The 14,187-nt window shown below is 48.4% G+C and overlaps 5 protein-coding genes across 5 annotated transcripts; 1 reads left to right on the top strand and 4 right to left on the bottom strand.

Annotated features, from left to right (window-relative positions):
- Positions 1 to 827: 827 nt before the first annotated feature.
- Positions 828 to 1,779, bottom strand: FPSE_07016 (uncharacterized protein; the record flags this gene model as incomplete). Its single annotated transcript, XM_009260134.1, has 2 exons — positions 828 to 854; positions 1,066 to 1,779. The coding sequence occupies 2 exons, from the start codon at positions 1,777 to 1,779 to the stop codon at positions 828 to 830; spliced, it is 741 nt and encodes a 246-aa protein (XP_009258409.1).
- Positions 1,780 to 2,211: 432 nt separating this feature from the next.
- On the bottom strand, positions 2,212 to 5,478 carry FPSE_07015 (uncharacterized protein; the record flags this gene model as incomplete). The annotated part of the gene is made up of 7 exons (XM_009260133.1): positions 2,212 to 3,555; positions 3,602 to 3,937; positions 3,982 to 4,215; positions 4,261 to 4,908; positions 4,958 to 5,077; positions 5,132 to 5,383; positions 5,467 to 5,478. 7 exons carry the CDS (start codon positions 5,476 to 5,478, stop codon positions 2,212 to 2,214), a joined length of 2,946 nt encoding a protein of 981 aa, XP_009258408.1.
- A 544-nt stretch (positions 5,479 to 6,022) lies between these two features.
- FPSE_07014 (uncharacterized protein) lies at positions 6,023 to 7,287 on the bottom strand (the record flags this gene model as incomplete). Its single annotated transcript, XM_009260132.1, has 2 exons — positions 6,023 to 7,146; positions 7,254 to 7,287. The coding sequence occupies 2 exons, from the start codon at positions 7,285 to 7,287 to the stop codon at positions 6,023 to 6,025; spliced, it is 1,158 nt and encodes a 385-aa protein (XP_009258407.1).
- A 715-nt stretch (positions 7,288 to 8,002) lies between these two features.
- Positions 8,003 to 11,144, top strand: FPSE_07013 (uncharacterized protein; the record flags this gene model as incomplete). Its single annotated transcript, XM_009260131.1, has 6 exons — positions 8,003 to 8,234; positions 8,283 to 10,364; positions 10,449 to 10,644; positions 10,836 to 10,844; positions 10,941 to 10,983; positions 11,028 to 11,144. 6 exons carry the CDS (start codon positions 8,003 to 8,005, stop codon positions 11,142 to 11,144), a joined length of 2,679 nt encoding a protein of 892 aa, XP_009258406.1.
- Positions 11,145 to 11,319: 175 nt separating this feature from the next.
- FPSE_07012 (uncharacterized protein) lies at positions 11,320 to 12,331 on the bottom strand (the record flags this gene model as incomplete). Its single annotated transcript, XM_009260130.1, has 2 exons — positions 11,320 to 11,467; positions 11,535 to 12,331. The coding sequence occupies 2 exons, from the start codon at positions 12,329 to 12,331 to the stop codon at positions 11,320 to 11,322; spliced, it is 945 nt and encodes a 314-aa protein (XP_009258405.1).
- Positions 12,332 to 14,187: the final 1,856 nt, after the last annotated feature.

Below are 14,187 nucleotides of genomic sequence, written 5' to 3' on the forward strand. Positions count from 1 at the left end.
ATGAAGAAGAAAAGAAAAAAAAGTCCAAAAGTTTGCGATGAAGCTCTGTATTTATAGGTGGCATGTGGGGCTCCCAATCACTCCCTGCTCACCGCCTAAAAGTTGCGCGGCAGAATTATTTGGAGCCGCACCGCAGAAAAAAAAGAAACAGTGGGGCTCTTGCATTTTGGCAGGTGCGCTTGGGTAGAGGCGCCGAGAAGAGAGGCTCCACTATCAACGACTTCATCCAAGCAGCATGAGGAGAAATCCTTTCACTGTGGATTGTGCAACCTCATTTTTCTTCGCCATGACAATCTAAACAGTTTGCTTCACTTTCGTAGTGGATCATTGGCTAGTGGTATGCTTTGCACCGAGATTACATGGCAAGTGCCGGAGCAAAATGTAACTAGACGAATCGTTTGCTCCGAATCATGAGTAAAGATCCCGAGCAGATGGTCGAGACTGTGAATGAGATGTGGCTGGTGACGGATGTCGGAGGCTATGAGTGTACTTTTGATAGAATTATGCATGGATTATTCTGCTATGTCATGTCATGATGGTGTATGTGCACTTTGTTACGGAGGTGTCATGATGCGCAATCTCAATGGCCAGTCTCAACTGTCGCTCGACAGTTTCCCTACCTAAACTACATTGACAAACATCCTAAAATTTGAGGCTCTTTATCTTGGAATTGGCACTACTATTATTTAGAATTACATAACTGTTCCAAAATGAATTGTTCAGTCTTCTTGTCCTGCTAAAACCTAAACGCTGTCAAGAAAAAATGTCAAAGATCCTACCCTGTAGTAGACAAAAGAGATGGGAATGGCCTCGTTTTGCAGCCACGATCAACTACCCTCGACATGAACAAGAACCTATTATCATAGTTTTTAATGTGACTCTTATATATCATAAATAGTATCTCATCAAGTCTAGAGACAATGTGAATATTCAAGACTAAAGGCTAGCTTCATTCTCTCTGTACAGAGCCTCTCTCTCAATCCACCCTCTCACCTCATCCCCAACCAACCCATCCAGACTCCCTTGCCCACTCTTCACAACATCTCTCACCCGTGAACTACTTACATCCTCATCTCCCTCTCTTCCCTCAACCATCTCAACCCTATCAACCCACGCCTCATCACCTCCAACATCCTTCACCCTCTCCCTGGTCAGCCACGCCCTCTGCTCCTCAACCCCTCCCCACGTCTCATCCGGCCTCGTAGTAACTCTCACCTTGCATCTACCAAAGAATGGCTGCAACGCATTCTGAATCCCCTCGTTGTAGTATTTCGGATTAAAAATGCGAACTATCGTGTCAAACCCTGCCAGGAAGGTTTGCGTAGGCTGCTCCCCCGTTTCCGCAACGTAAAATCCAGACTCGGTTATCGCTTTCGCCTTGTCGTGGAAAAAAGGCATCGTAGTAACGGCGACGTCAATCTCGACTCCTTCATCGAGCAACTCCCGTCCCATGGCCTCCATCATGCTCAACCTGATGGGAAAGCTCGCTGGTTTTGGCGCTTTGTCGGCGTTGTTGACCGAGAGCAGTAGCATCAGCCTTTGATGACCCTCCGATCTAAGAGCAATACGGGCCATGTTGGCGTGCGCCAGCGTTGGCGGGTTGAAGCTCGAGTCCAGGACCACGAGATGCTGGACTGGCCGGCCAGGACGGCGCGGCGCGGGGACATTGGAGGTGTGGGGTAGAGTGCATAGAATACGGAAGGCATCTGGGGATGACTGAAAGGAGGTGAGTGCTCGAGAGAAGGTTGAGACAAGAGTTTTTGGGTCTATTGAAGGCATGGCGGATGGTGTTGAGTTTTTGCTGCTCATCATGTGTTGGTGAAGTTCAAATGCAGGCACTTATGATGAGGTACAGGGATTAGTAGATAGATGATCTACAGAGTACAGAAACGTTGGCCTCGCAGCTTTAGGACACAAAAATAAACAACATGAAGGGCCTGGTATAAATAGCATAATCTGATTTACTGATTTCGTCTCTTATGTCTTCAGCAACCAACTTTTCCAATGTACCAGCAATGGCATGAGGAGACGTGGGGCTACTGACGAGAACAGAGTCACATAACACCAGGAACACGTTTGACCATATAAAAGCAGGCTATTTCTTGATTGTATATAGCAAGGCCTAGCAGAACAAAACAAGGCCAAGACCATATAATAAACCCAAACTCCTCTACACCATGCATCTCGCGCCCACAGCTTTATTCATTATGTTTACTCGGCACTCTGTCCGTCCATGACTCCTCGTGAGAACCATTCCGCCAAAGTACTAAAGCGATCATCGCTGTTTTCCAGATCGCTCTTGAACAGATCGTGCTTACCTGCTCTCTCTCGCTGTCCTTCGCGCATCTTGCGGATTATGTCGTTCTCGGCTGCGCACTTGGGACACTCTGCTTCACCCTCGTTACCTCCGTTTCGCACGCAACGTTGATGGAAGCTGTGCTTGCATAGGAAGTGGACAGCAGGCAAATCTAGTCGCTGACTGCAGTCGGAACACCAGGTTGCCTGGAACACAGCTGGCTTAGATCCCAAGTCGGCAAGCTCATCACGACGCTTCTCCGTATCTCCGCGAAGAGTATTAATTCGGCTTCGGTTGGACGCAATTTCCTTGCGCTCTCTTGTGATCGTTTCGTGCAGGTATGGTTTGATCATGCCCATGGTAGCGACACCACCACCCGACGATTGTCCAACAAGAGTTTGAATAACTTGCAAAGGTGCCATGAGTCCATCCCTGTCAATCTTGTTCAGAACGTTGGCTAGCTCGTCTGGCCCAGCCTCCTCTAGTACTTTCGGGTCCGAGGTGAGGTATGCCAGTGCAGCTGGGTATAACTGCGGCTCCTCCGGGCCATATTTCCTGAGAGCTTTCATGGCACCTCGAGTGTCCTTGGCTGATGTATATGACCTAAAAATGTCAAAAAGAAGCTTTGCCTGCTCCTTGACAAGCACTGTTCCGTCCTGGAAGTTGGCGAGGTGCGATAGAAGCAATACGTTGGAGCTTTCCATAGGTACGTGTTCGCCCTCAATAAGCTTCTTGGCCTTTGCCTCCCATTCCTCCTTGTGGTGCTGACCCTTCCTCTCGTTGGCTTTGTGCAAGTACATCTCAAAAAGAGTAGTGTACAAATCTGTCCTGTCACTCGACTTGATATACTTCTCCTCAAGACATGCTTCGAGGAAAATGATGAACTCATCAGGATGGTCGATGAAAGAGGAGAAGGCTGTTCTTGGTGGAGGTGGGTTGTATTTTGGTGCAGGAATATCGTCATTGTCTACAACAATAGTGCTGTCGCTCACCACAGCCTTTGTATTACCGACAGTACCAGGAGATGCGATTGAAGATGTATTCATATAAGGCAGGGGAAGAAGATTCGAGAGGTTCTGAACAGCACTGGCGGCTCCGGCTGCGAAACCGCCACTGGCAGGCGTGTCGATATCGTGATGCACTGTTAAAGTTCGTCGGGGTCTGTAGTTGCCGGTATAGTAGTCCACGAATAGCTTTGTAGCATCTTGGGGACAGTTCTCGATCAACACTCGTGCGTACTTTTGTAAACAAGGATACGCCTAAATCATTAGCAGGTAGTTGGTTCAGAAAATGATTCATACGTACAATATCGGGATCTTGACGCCAGACGTAATCGAGCGCTTCGGCATAGTTCTTGGAGTCTTCTATCAAGATGTCCACCACCAGATCGGTCTCGCCATGCTTCTTGGCCAAGTACGCTGCCTGCTCATAGTACCCACCCTGTCGACACATGGCGATTGCCGTATCGAGGTCGAACTTGAGGTCGCCAGGAGACTTGATAAATTTCTCAAGCTTGTTGATATCCTTGAGCTTTGCATAGCAGTTCAGGAGAAGGGTTGTGTGATCAGCGGTTGCTTTTCGATGGTCATGAAGCTGCTCCAAATATTGAATGAGATTATGAATGCGTTGTGTATCAAGGTACTGCGAAAGTTAGCATTGAACGCATATTGGGTTGTGTTGTTTACCTTTCGAATGACTTGTGATGGCTCGGTTGTATCAATCGCTCGAATGTACTGAACCATAGCTCCGTCATAATCAGCTTTCTGGTATAGGTGATCACCAAACCGGCGGTAAATCAGACTTTGCTGTTCATTATCCAGCCCAGACTTTTGTGCGAGCTCGATAGCCAGGGGAAACATGTTCCTCTGGTACAGCATTTCCAGCCGTTGCTGCAAGCTCTTCTCATGATATCGATAAACCTGACAATGTTAGTCTGGGACAAAATTTCACCAAAATAAACTTACCTTGCCATCTTGAAGGATCGTGTAAAAGTCACCCCAGATATCAACAAAATGCCCCACTGGAGACATCAACGTTTCGGTATGACCAATAACCCGAAGGTCCATATCCAGCAGCACAAAAGATGACGCATTGAACAGAGAATTAGCAGTCGTACTACCAAATCGTCGTCTCATTGCCTCGGAGTCTTTTGCCGTACTGCTTGCTGGCGGACATGCAACCGCAACATATTCATGGTAAACATCGATCTTGCTCTTGGGCGACTCATACGCCTTGGGTGGCCCTCGGCCTTCCTGAGTGTAGGTATAAATGGCGTCGTCCCGCGCAATTATGACACCGTCCGTGTTTTGGTCACGCGTCATGCAGCCCACGGCACATCCGGCATCCTCTACGGTCTTGGGCGGCATCCCATGTCCCTTCTTTGAGAGGCCTAGCTTCAAAATCCTCGAGGTTGTCGAGACGAACAAGGTGGTGAGCTTCTGTGTCTCGTCCCATGCTAACTCAACACCTGTGACTGGCTCTTCTGATTCGAAAACGATGCGCTGCTTTGTACCGAGGTCGTGGACCAATTCTCCTCGAATTACGGTGACCGCACCGTTCGTAAACCCCACCGCTATCTGTGTGAGATCATCCGTAGCCGCGAACGCAGATATCTTCTAGTGGTCAGTTTTTGTTTAATAATAAGACCTTGGAACGTCTTACAGGAAATTGTCGTCGGTTGTTATTGATAGTCACCGTGCTCAGACATGTCGGTGTGTTGGTTTTCTTGACAAGTTTATCAAGCGCCCACACCTTTAGAACAGGCTCACTACTCATATCCTCCTGTTATAATCATCAGTATGTCTGCCGATCGACCGAACATTAAACAAGCCGTACCGCAACTGTCAACAAGAGACTCGTTCTCTCAACCTGGCGCATATGCGTGATGCTCCCAGCCTCGTAAGCCTGGAAGCGCTTAACGACCTTCCATGACTTGTTTATTATGCTGACATATCCATCGAACGATCCAAGGAAGAGGCTATCGGAGCCTGCGCAAACGCTCGAGATCTCGTTGCCCTCGAAGAGCTGTCGGGTTTCGTCTTCGGCGAGCGTGATTTGGGCGACATCGAAGAAGTCAAACGACTTCCACTAAGATTGAGTATTAGCATGCTTAGACTTGCATATGACGCAGTGATGAGTCTATCCGCGCAAAATGGAGGAGTCGTTCTTACTGAAATAGCCATCTTGAAGCATCTGAGAATGTCGGGTCTTGAATGGGGGAAGATCAATTAATAGGCTGGGGCGCGATGACGATGGTGGGACACCTGAGCTAGGGAGCTATAGTGGAAGCTTGCCTGGCGCCACAGTGGCTGCTACTCTATGTGTACCTAGGTATGTGTTATAAAACAATCTGATCATTGCATGCTATTTGACCTGCTTTTTGGCTAGGTACTTATCTTATATCTTAAGCTTAGAATGGGAAATAAATTGATTTTGATACAGATTATTTGAAATCGGCCATCTTCATCATCAACTCAATTACACGTTGACCAAAGATAGTAACAACGATAACTGTCCTTCACTCAGAACTCTGTAAATCGATCTCAGGGTATCATTGATGGTATTAAGGGAAACCATTCCCCAACTGCCTACAGTAAAAGTATCAGACCAGACTCTATATAAAACTCAATCAAAACACCAGATACGCTCCTATACCCGCCAAACCCAACTATCCCAGTAACCGATATAACAAAGCAAAGCATAAATCATTCGCGCAAAACAGCCTGTTCATCCCTCCTTGGTCCTAGAAGCCATAGGGGTAATCTCTCGTTCCTCTTTCTCATATTCGACATTCTCATTGTATACCTCTCGAGGAGTAGCCAACGGGCTGCTTAGACCACCAATGCTACCGCTCACGCTCTCGGCTCGCCCATGGCCAAGCAGTCCACTTCGAATACTGGCAGCATCTCCTTGTTTGGCGTAGTAACTGTTGCGATCACCCGAAATGGCAGGTCCAACACCCGCGGCCGAGTATATGCTCGTTCGCTCGGTTCCTAGCCGAGGGTTACCGTGAATACCAGGAGTAGGTGGCATGCCCATTGGGTCAATGTTTGCGCTAAGAACGCTAAGCGGCAGACTTTCACGGCTACCACCCCAAAGAGATGAGGGAGCGAGAGCACGGACGGATGCATCGGTATCCAGAGAACGTCGGCGTCGGCGCTTGCTCGATGATGCCAACGTGAGGATGGATGCATTGTCGGTCAAGAGATTGTTGGCCGTCGCAGAGGTGTAGGTGGTTGGATTGCCGCTAGGGGCCAGATGAGCTGGGATGGCAGATGCAGGCGCTCCCGTAGTGGGGAACGGTTGGCTGAACTGAATAGACTGCGTAATGCCTTGGTTCTGTGAGGTATGATGATGAGGCTGCCCTGGGCCGTTGGGTGCCATGGACTGGATCGTCGTCAAAGTTGTTGTCAAAGATCGAACAGATGGTGCTGGACTCGAAAATGTACTGTCTCCCCCCCTCCTAGAGTCGACTCCTCCGCCGATGGTACGGCTCGTGCCAGCGACAGAGCTTGCCCTATGGCTCGGGGCCATAAGCGAACGTGAGGCTTCATGGTCGGTCAAGACGGTGCCCGCACAACTCCTGCTTCCAATCGTCGGTGGGCCCTGGTCTTCTCGGGATGTTCGGGTGGATTGGTTCGCGCTGGTGTTACTTGTGCCCGTAGTGGTGGTGAATGTGCATGCACTCGTTCCGTTGGTGACACCATTGCCGATCTGACCAGACTCTGGATATGGGTTGTTTTTCTTGTGACTGCGCTTCTTTTGTCTCTTTTGGCGTTCAGCCTCGGATTTGAAGTTGGTAAGCTTCTTTACCCATGTTGAGAAGGGTCTCCTGCGTTGACCTTGACGGTCTTGGTTGTGTTAGTTTCTGTTGTGCCTGGTCCCATGATATTCCAAGGTGGCGATATTGCGTGATCGCAAATATGCCTTTTGGATTCCCACGAGTTCAATCACTCACCCTGCTCTGGAGATATCGCGTCGGTCGTCGCCATCAAATTGAGAAGTCGTTCCAAGTGTGAAGCGTCGATTCGTGGCCGCCGATACGGCGTCGTTGGGTAGCGGCCGGAGGCGGGGAGACAATGACAACAAAAGAAAAGAGGATCGCTAGAGTAAATGCTCGCTGGGAGCAGAAAGAGCAAACAGATTGGAGCGGCAATCTGTGATGAAGGACTGTGAGTAAAAGCAGATAACGAAGTAGGGAATGAGGCTCGAAAAGACGTCGTCAGCAGGTTAAAGTGTGTGGTATGGGCGGCAACGAAGGCTGAAAGCGGCGAAACATGATGGTGCAACACATGGTAGGATTAGGATCACGTGATGTTTCGATCGCGAGACAAAGGGATCACGGACCAGAAGGTTCTTGGATTGTTGCCGTCCGGTGTGCTATAACGAATCTGTCCTAGATCAACGGAAAATTAGGCAGAATTTATCCCACCCACCCTTCCATCTTCATCGGGTATTCTCTTCTTCATGTCTCCTGTGGCTCCAAGCTTCGACTGAGGTCTCGACTCTCAAAGGTGCATTGCTCTTGGCGCCACCTCCACTATGCGGGACCCTGAATTCCCACTGCGCCTTAAATAGATCGCCCCAAGTCCCAGGTGCCCCTAGCTCCAGCTCGCTTCGACGTCATTTCCCCTTTGAACTTTTTGCACTTTCAACAACATCACAGCCAGCAAAGACGAAACAATCAAGCATGATCCTTTGTAGAGTATGACCATCCGGCAACTCCCACAGGATGTCGTCGACAAGATTAAATCATCGGTCAACATCACGTCCTTGAACGGAGTAGTCTGCGGCCTCATCGCCAACTCTTTGGACGCCGGTGCTTCCAAGGTCAACATTTCCGTCGATTACGCCAGGGGAAATTGTACTGTTGAAGATAATGGGTCCGGAATTACACCTGAAGAATTTAAAGATGGCGGGGGACTCGGGAAGCTCCACCGTAAGTGAAACGCTCGTGCTTTAACACATTAACTAACCCTTGCTTCAGATACATCCAAGTGGCCTACAAGGTCATCTCTTCATGGGAAACACGGCGATTTCCTAGCCTCTCTTGCTACATTCTCTCTTCTGACCATCACCTCTCATCATGAAAGGCACATCTCTCATAACTCTATCACAGTCCATAACTCTCGGGTTCTAGCTAGACAGCTGCCTACACCCCCTGAGTCACAACTTGTCAACTTTGACCATGGAACTCGCACTACAATCCGAGATCTATTTGGTACTATGCCTGTCAGGGTCAAGCAAAGATCAATTTTTAGTGAAAGGTCTGCTCTCGACAAGGAATGGACAAAGTTGACTCAAGCTGTCGTGGGCATGCTTCTCGCATGGCCAGCGAGTATAACTGTATCACTAAGACATGCAGCTACGCAACGTGAACTTCGATTCCGACCACCCGAAAAATTGGACATAACATCAAGAACCTCTCGTCTCCTTACCCAAGCCGGTCTTGCAGACTCGAGCGATGTAGATGCTTGGGTGCCTATCTCAGCATCATGCGGACCCATTTCTGTCAAGGGATGCATCTGTACGAATCCTGTTGCAACACGGCGTTCTCAATTTATCAGCTTGGGAATTACCCCTATTACCAACGAGTTCGGCACTGATGTACTTTACGAAGAGATCAACAGGATCTTTGGTAACTCTAGCTTTGGCGTTATTGATGGCCAAGAGGGCGATCGTGGTGCTTCACCAAAGCTAGATGAGTTTACAGGTAGGGAGCTACGAAGCCGCAAAGGAATCGAACGATGGCCTATTTTCTATCTGAGAATCACAACATCCTCCTCAGAAGGGATTGCCAATCCGGACCAACTTGGAAGCCATGGCCAGACTCTGTCTGCGATCCTCGACCTTTTGAAGGCGACATGTTATGGGTTCCTCAAGAAGCATCAATTCAGACCGCGGAAAGTTCAACTGAGGCCTGAAGAATCTTTGTTTTCGACAGCGAGGACACTGGGTCGGTCTAAGAAACCGAAATCATCGAACAGCTCCAGAGCTAGTTCCGTCTCCTCGACATTTCGATCTAGATCAGTCGCAGCACGAGTGGATAACCCCTTTGAAGGATGGCATCGGGTGAAAGTTGGAAGAGCTACACCGCTTAGTTCTACTTCAAAAGCGACAGATGTTTGCACAAAGACGCGAGAGCGGCATTCCCCTGACCGCCTTGTTGGTGAGGGCGGAAAGTTGCTGCGCAAACCGTTTGACATATCTTCTCCTGAACCAGAAGACCTACCAAGTGGTTTGTCAACAGCAATCAGCACCTTTGGCTCTGATATCCGCACTGTGGATTCTGAAACAAGTGACAGTAACACAAGCAGCGGCACTGCCGGTCGAGTTGCACAGAGGCGAGACAAACAGCCTAGCAAATGGCTTCAGGGTGTAATCAACTCCTGGGAAAACCCCGTTTTTCAATCCGTGCAAGCATTGATACCCTGCATCGATGGCTCGACGACAGATCAACCCTATGCGTGCGGCATGAATAAACATGTGAAGATTGGCGCTGAATCTATGGACCTCAAGGGAAAGATTTCCCGCCATGCCCTCAGCTCTGCCACCGTGATAGCACAAGTTGACCGCAAATTCATCTTGGTAAAGCTATCGTTGGAAAGTGTAAAACCTGAAAATTCCATACTCGAAAGGCAGAGCTCAGCACTGGTTATGCTCGACCAGCATGCGGTTGATGAACGGTGTCAATTGGAGGAACTCATGTTGGAGTATTTCACCACTGACCCTTTGACCAACCAAGTATTACCCCAGATAGAACCTCTAGATCGGCCCATTATTTTTGAGGTTCCGCAAGAGGAGTGGTCTCTGTTAGAACAGCACCGTGAGTACTTTGCTGCTTGGGGCATCGCATACCAGACGCCTCCATCCGCGCATCGCCACAAAGTCGTGGTCAATGGTCTTCCGCCAAGCATTATCGAACGCTGTCGTCTAGAACCTCGACTGCTCATTGAACTTTTGCGCACGGAAGCCTGGCGTAGTGTTGATAGCAGCATTCCACTAGTGCGACCAGCAACTGCTGCTCCCGATAAGCCCCTTATATCACGTTTCAACGGGTGTCCAAGAGGTATCTTGGAGTTGTTACACTCCAGAGCCTGCAGAAGTATGGCATTGGCCTCTCATTGTTCAACGTTTCGCTAACTTGTGTCAGGTGCCATTATGTTCAATGATATTCTCACGATACAACAGTGCGAGGAACTCATCGCTCGCCTCTCACGTTGCGCATTTCCGTTCCAATGTGCCCATGGTCGGCCCAGTATGGCACCACTTGTTGATCTTGGAAATGAGGGGAAGTTTGGTGGATGGAAAGAGACGGAAAAACAGAAGAAAGTATCGTGGAAGAGCTGGTTAGATGCATCATGATAGGCTGTGGGTGGTCAGTCACAGCGTCACTGCTTGTAATTTCGAGAAGTTTGTAATAGACATATCCAAGCCTTAGGGCATCAGAGAACGTTGTTATTAAAAGCTAAGAAATGGAAATGAATAAGCCAGTTTTTGTCACTTAAGAGTCGACTGACTATTGCTATACCCCGATGAGGCCAGTTTTGTAAGTCCCAGTCAGGGGTCAACATAAGGACAGCTGAAATCTAAATAGCAAAGTTGATTTGATGGTTCGTTCACTACCCTAAGACGTCCTCTATAGATACGCAATGCAAAACGATGTTGACTCCAAAAATGGTCGCATAGTAAGCGCAAGCAACCGGGATATCTTTTTTAACTTGATTTACAGCCCCATCCTACAAACTCGAACAAAGTATCCAGCAATGCAAATTCGACGCCTCAAGTGCCGCGCAAGCCACCTTGGCCAAACGGGTTTATGCTGAAATACGCTCTCCAACGCCATTGATCCACATCCAACGCCTCGGGTTGCAGCAAAGGTTTGGCAGCCTCTGCCATGATTCGCAGTATAGAGAAGAAGAACAAAACGGGTGTTATTAATACAGTGCAGGTCGTGATTCGTTTATCATTCGCGGGTCGTGAATGCGAATTTTGAGAAAAAGTATTCGAAAAAAAAAGGGATCTTAAGCAGCTGGCCCAGCTGGGGTCTCTTCAGGGGGTGGGTTAGCAGCAGCTTCGGCCAGGTGACGATCGACGGCACCGAGCTTGCGCTGCTTTGCTTCCTCTTCGTTTTCCTTGATCCAAATCTTGTTATCGTGATCCCATCGGTGGCTGTAAACTCAGTTAGCATGTGTAAACTCCACAACGGCTGTTGCAACGGTGCGGTAGGAAAACTTACCCTGCCCAGCTCTCGGTGACCAAACTCTTGGTATCATATTCATCAACCAAAATCTTATTAAAGTTGAAGGGTACGCGGGCTTTGACACCTTCAAACTCGGTGATGCGCATAGGCCACAGGTCCTGGCTCTTGTATCGATGCTTGTTCTTGCAGCTCCAGATGCCGGGTCGATCGACCTCGCGCTCGCGCAGACCGGTAATATCAACGTACATGCCGTTTTGCATGTCGATCCAACGACCATCAATGATGTTTCTTCCATCAGAACGGTCGATATCAACGTGGTGGGGGTTGATGTCCAGTAGATATCTCTTGGAGATAAATTCCCCTGAAGCAGAGTCGGTATAGTTCCAGCTGTGCTCGGTGCGGTTAAGGTTATCGCCAATCCACTGCAGGGTGCCGTTTGAGACTTGAACATCAAGATCATAATCCCAAGGCATAATTTGGCCGTTCCACCACCAACCAAGTAGAGTTCCGTGAGCGATCCATGTTTCTACACCGAAACTGTTCATCGTAAATAGGTAACTTCGGATCAAGTCTCGAAGAACAAAGCGATGTTCCTCGTATGAGACTTTTGATTGGAAGTAACGACCGTCATAATGACCAAGCTCGATATTGCGACCAGCTTCAACAAAGTATTTTGGTGTTTTTGGCTTATCGGCGGCGGCGGCGCGTTTTGTAAGGGACGAAGTATCTTGGGCTTGTCGAGCTTCATGGAATAGTGGGGGAAAGGCGAGGGCAGCGGCTGGCGCAGAGAACGAAGCAAGACTCCAAAGGAGCAGCGACTTTACGGAGCGCATGTTTGGGCGCGCACTTTTGTTATTGTGTCGGTAGTATGGGGATGGTTTTAGAGTCGTATATAAGGCGATTGCTGAAGTGATATGCACCGGGAGGTGGGTAGCGATCGGCTCGGATCGTCGTATTGTATTAGATAGATTGGAGACGGCGTAGCAATGCAAAGGGGAGGAGTTGATTTAACAATGCTTTGTTTGGTCAATGGGATTCGATGTGAGACAGTGTTTTAGGTGGTAGGAGAATGAGGTATTGAACCAGACTCGGTGTTTAGAATTGGAGAGTTATAAGAGGGAGGGAGAGAAAGAGAGTCAGTGATAAGAAGCAGTAGCTTCAACTCCAAATGAGAGAATGACGGAAGATGTGGATAAAGCAAGCAGGGGAGAAAAATAGAGGCTGAGAGGGAAGTGGGCGGGCGGCGCCGCGACAACGTCAGGGGGCGCGGGGGAGATGGAGAGATGGAGAGGGAGCACGCGCCTCCTTGCCCAGACGGGGATCCCAGTAAAGTTACAGTGAATGCCCACTGTAGTAGATATTGATGCTCTGTGGTACTCTGTGCAAGTCTGACATGAAGATGAGATGGAGATCAACTTGTATGTATCATAATCTCGTCATGAATATGCTTCTTTTTTTTTAAAGCTGCACATCACTCACACCCAAAAGATCTGGACCCCAAAGATTTGTTTACAACAATATTAAACTTTGGCTTTCAACGCCCTGTTGACGTTTTCATTCTCCCTTCCAGTTAGGAGTGAACCGTTGAGGCTCAAATCTAACCGCCCAAGAATTCCACGGCAACTGTACGCCGAACGACGTGACATCCATCCATTTGTGATTCCACCGTTTCATCTTGGCTCTTACGCGTATTCGCAGTTTGTTATTCACAGCACAGCTGCTTGCTTATTTCTCGGCAGCGCTAGTCCCCGCAGAGGAAGCGGTCGTGTGCTGGACCGCCCGTTATAACACGGATGCCAAGTCAATCTAAGATGAAGCCAAGCCTGAGCTGCCAACTGTAAAACCAGTTTCTAACCAACAGAACAAACACTAATACTGCAGTTGCGACATTTACAAATCCTTCTTGCCGTTAACTCCGTAGAACGATTACTTTGCACAACTCTAGAACAAAAAACTACAGCCACAAGCTGTTTATAGATTTTCGACTTGGACCACGGAGCAAGCGATGCCTCGTCGGTAGCCGCAAATGGAATGGCCTGAATGCGTCGTCATCAACTCTCCGATGCGGCTTGACGCTAGCATCTGCATATGCAATGTTATCTCCGTACAATCTGTACGTACTTGGTTACCTTAGGTTACTAGACAGGTACAGTAAAAAGACCAAAAAAATTGAATCATGAGTATTCTCATGTGGCGATCTCTCCCGCCGGGAATTGAACCCGGGTCTCAAGCGTGACAAGCTTGCATACTGACCACTATACTACGGAAGATGGAACAATCTGAAGACTGCTGTAGTTGGGGGGTTGTTGGTGATTGGTCAGCTATTGACTATTAATAGGCCTACACCAAGAATTGCAAAGATATTCTGCAACTGAGTAACAGTTTAAGCAGCAGTTCAGAGACTTCATTCAACCTTGAATGCAATTCTCTCACTCCTTTAAATGAAAAATAACCAGTGTATGCTGCCTAGAATGTTGCTTCATATCCAAATCTTCAGGGTTAACGTTTCTATGCCTACTACCTAGCTACGCCAATGCAATACCAGAGATTTGTAGAAGTTGGTGCTATCATAAACACCTACCTACTGTATAAGAACCAACGAGAGACATAATCATGCACGAACCTGACTGACTTGTTTAAAGAGCTTTTGGAAGTTGGGACTGTTGCCTGGTTTCGACCCGCTTCAAAC

Source organism: Fusarium pseudograminearum, chromosome 1, assembly GCF_000303195.2.
Source record: "Fusarium pseudograminearum CS3096 chromosome 1, whole genome shotgun sequence".
Taxonomy (NCBI): Eukaryota; Fungi; Ascomycota; class Sordariomycetes; order Hypocreales; family Nectriaceae; genus Fusarium; species Fusarium pseudograminearum.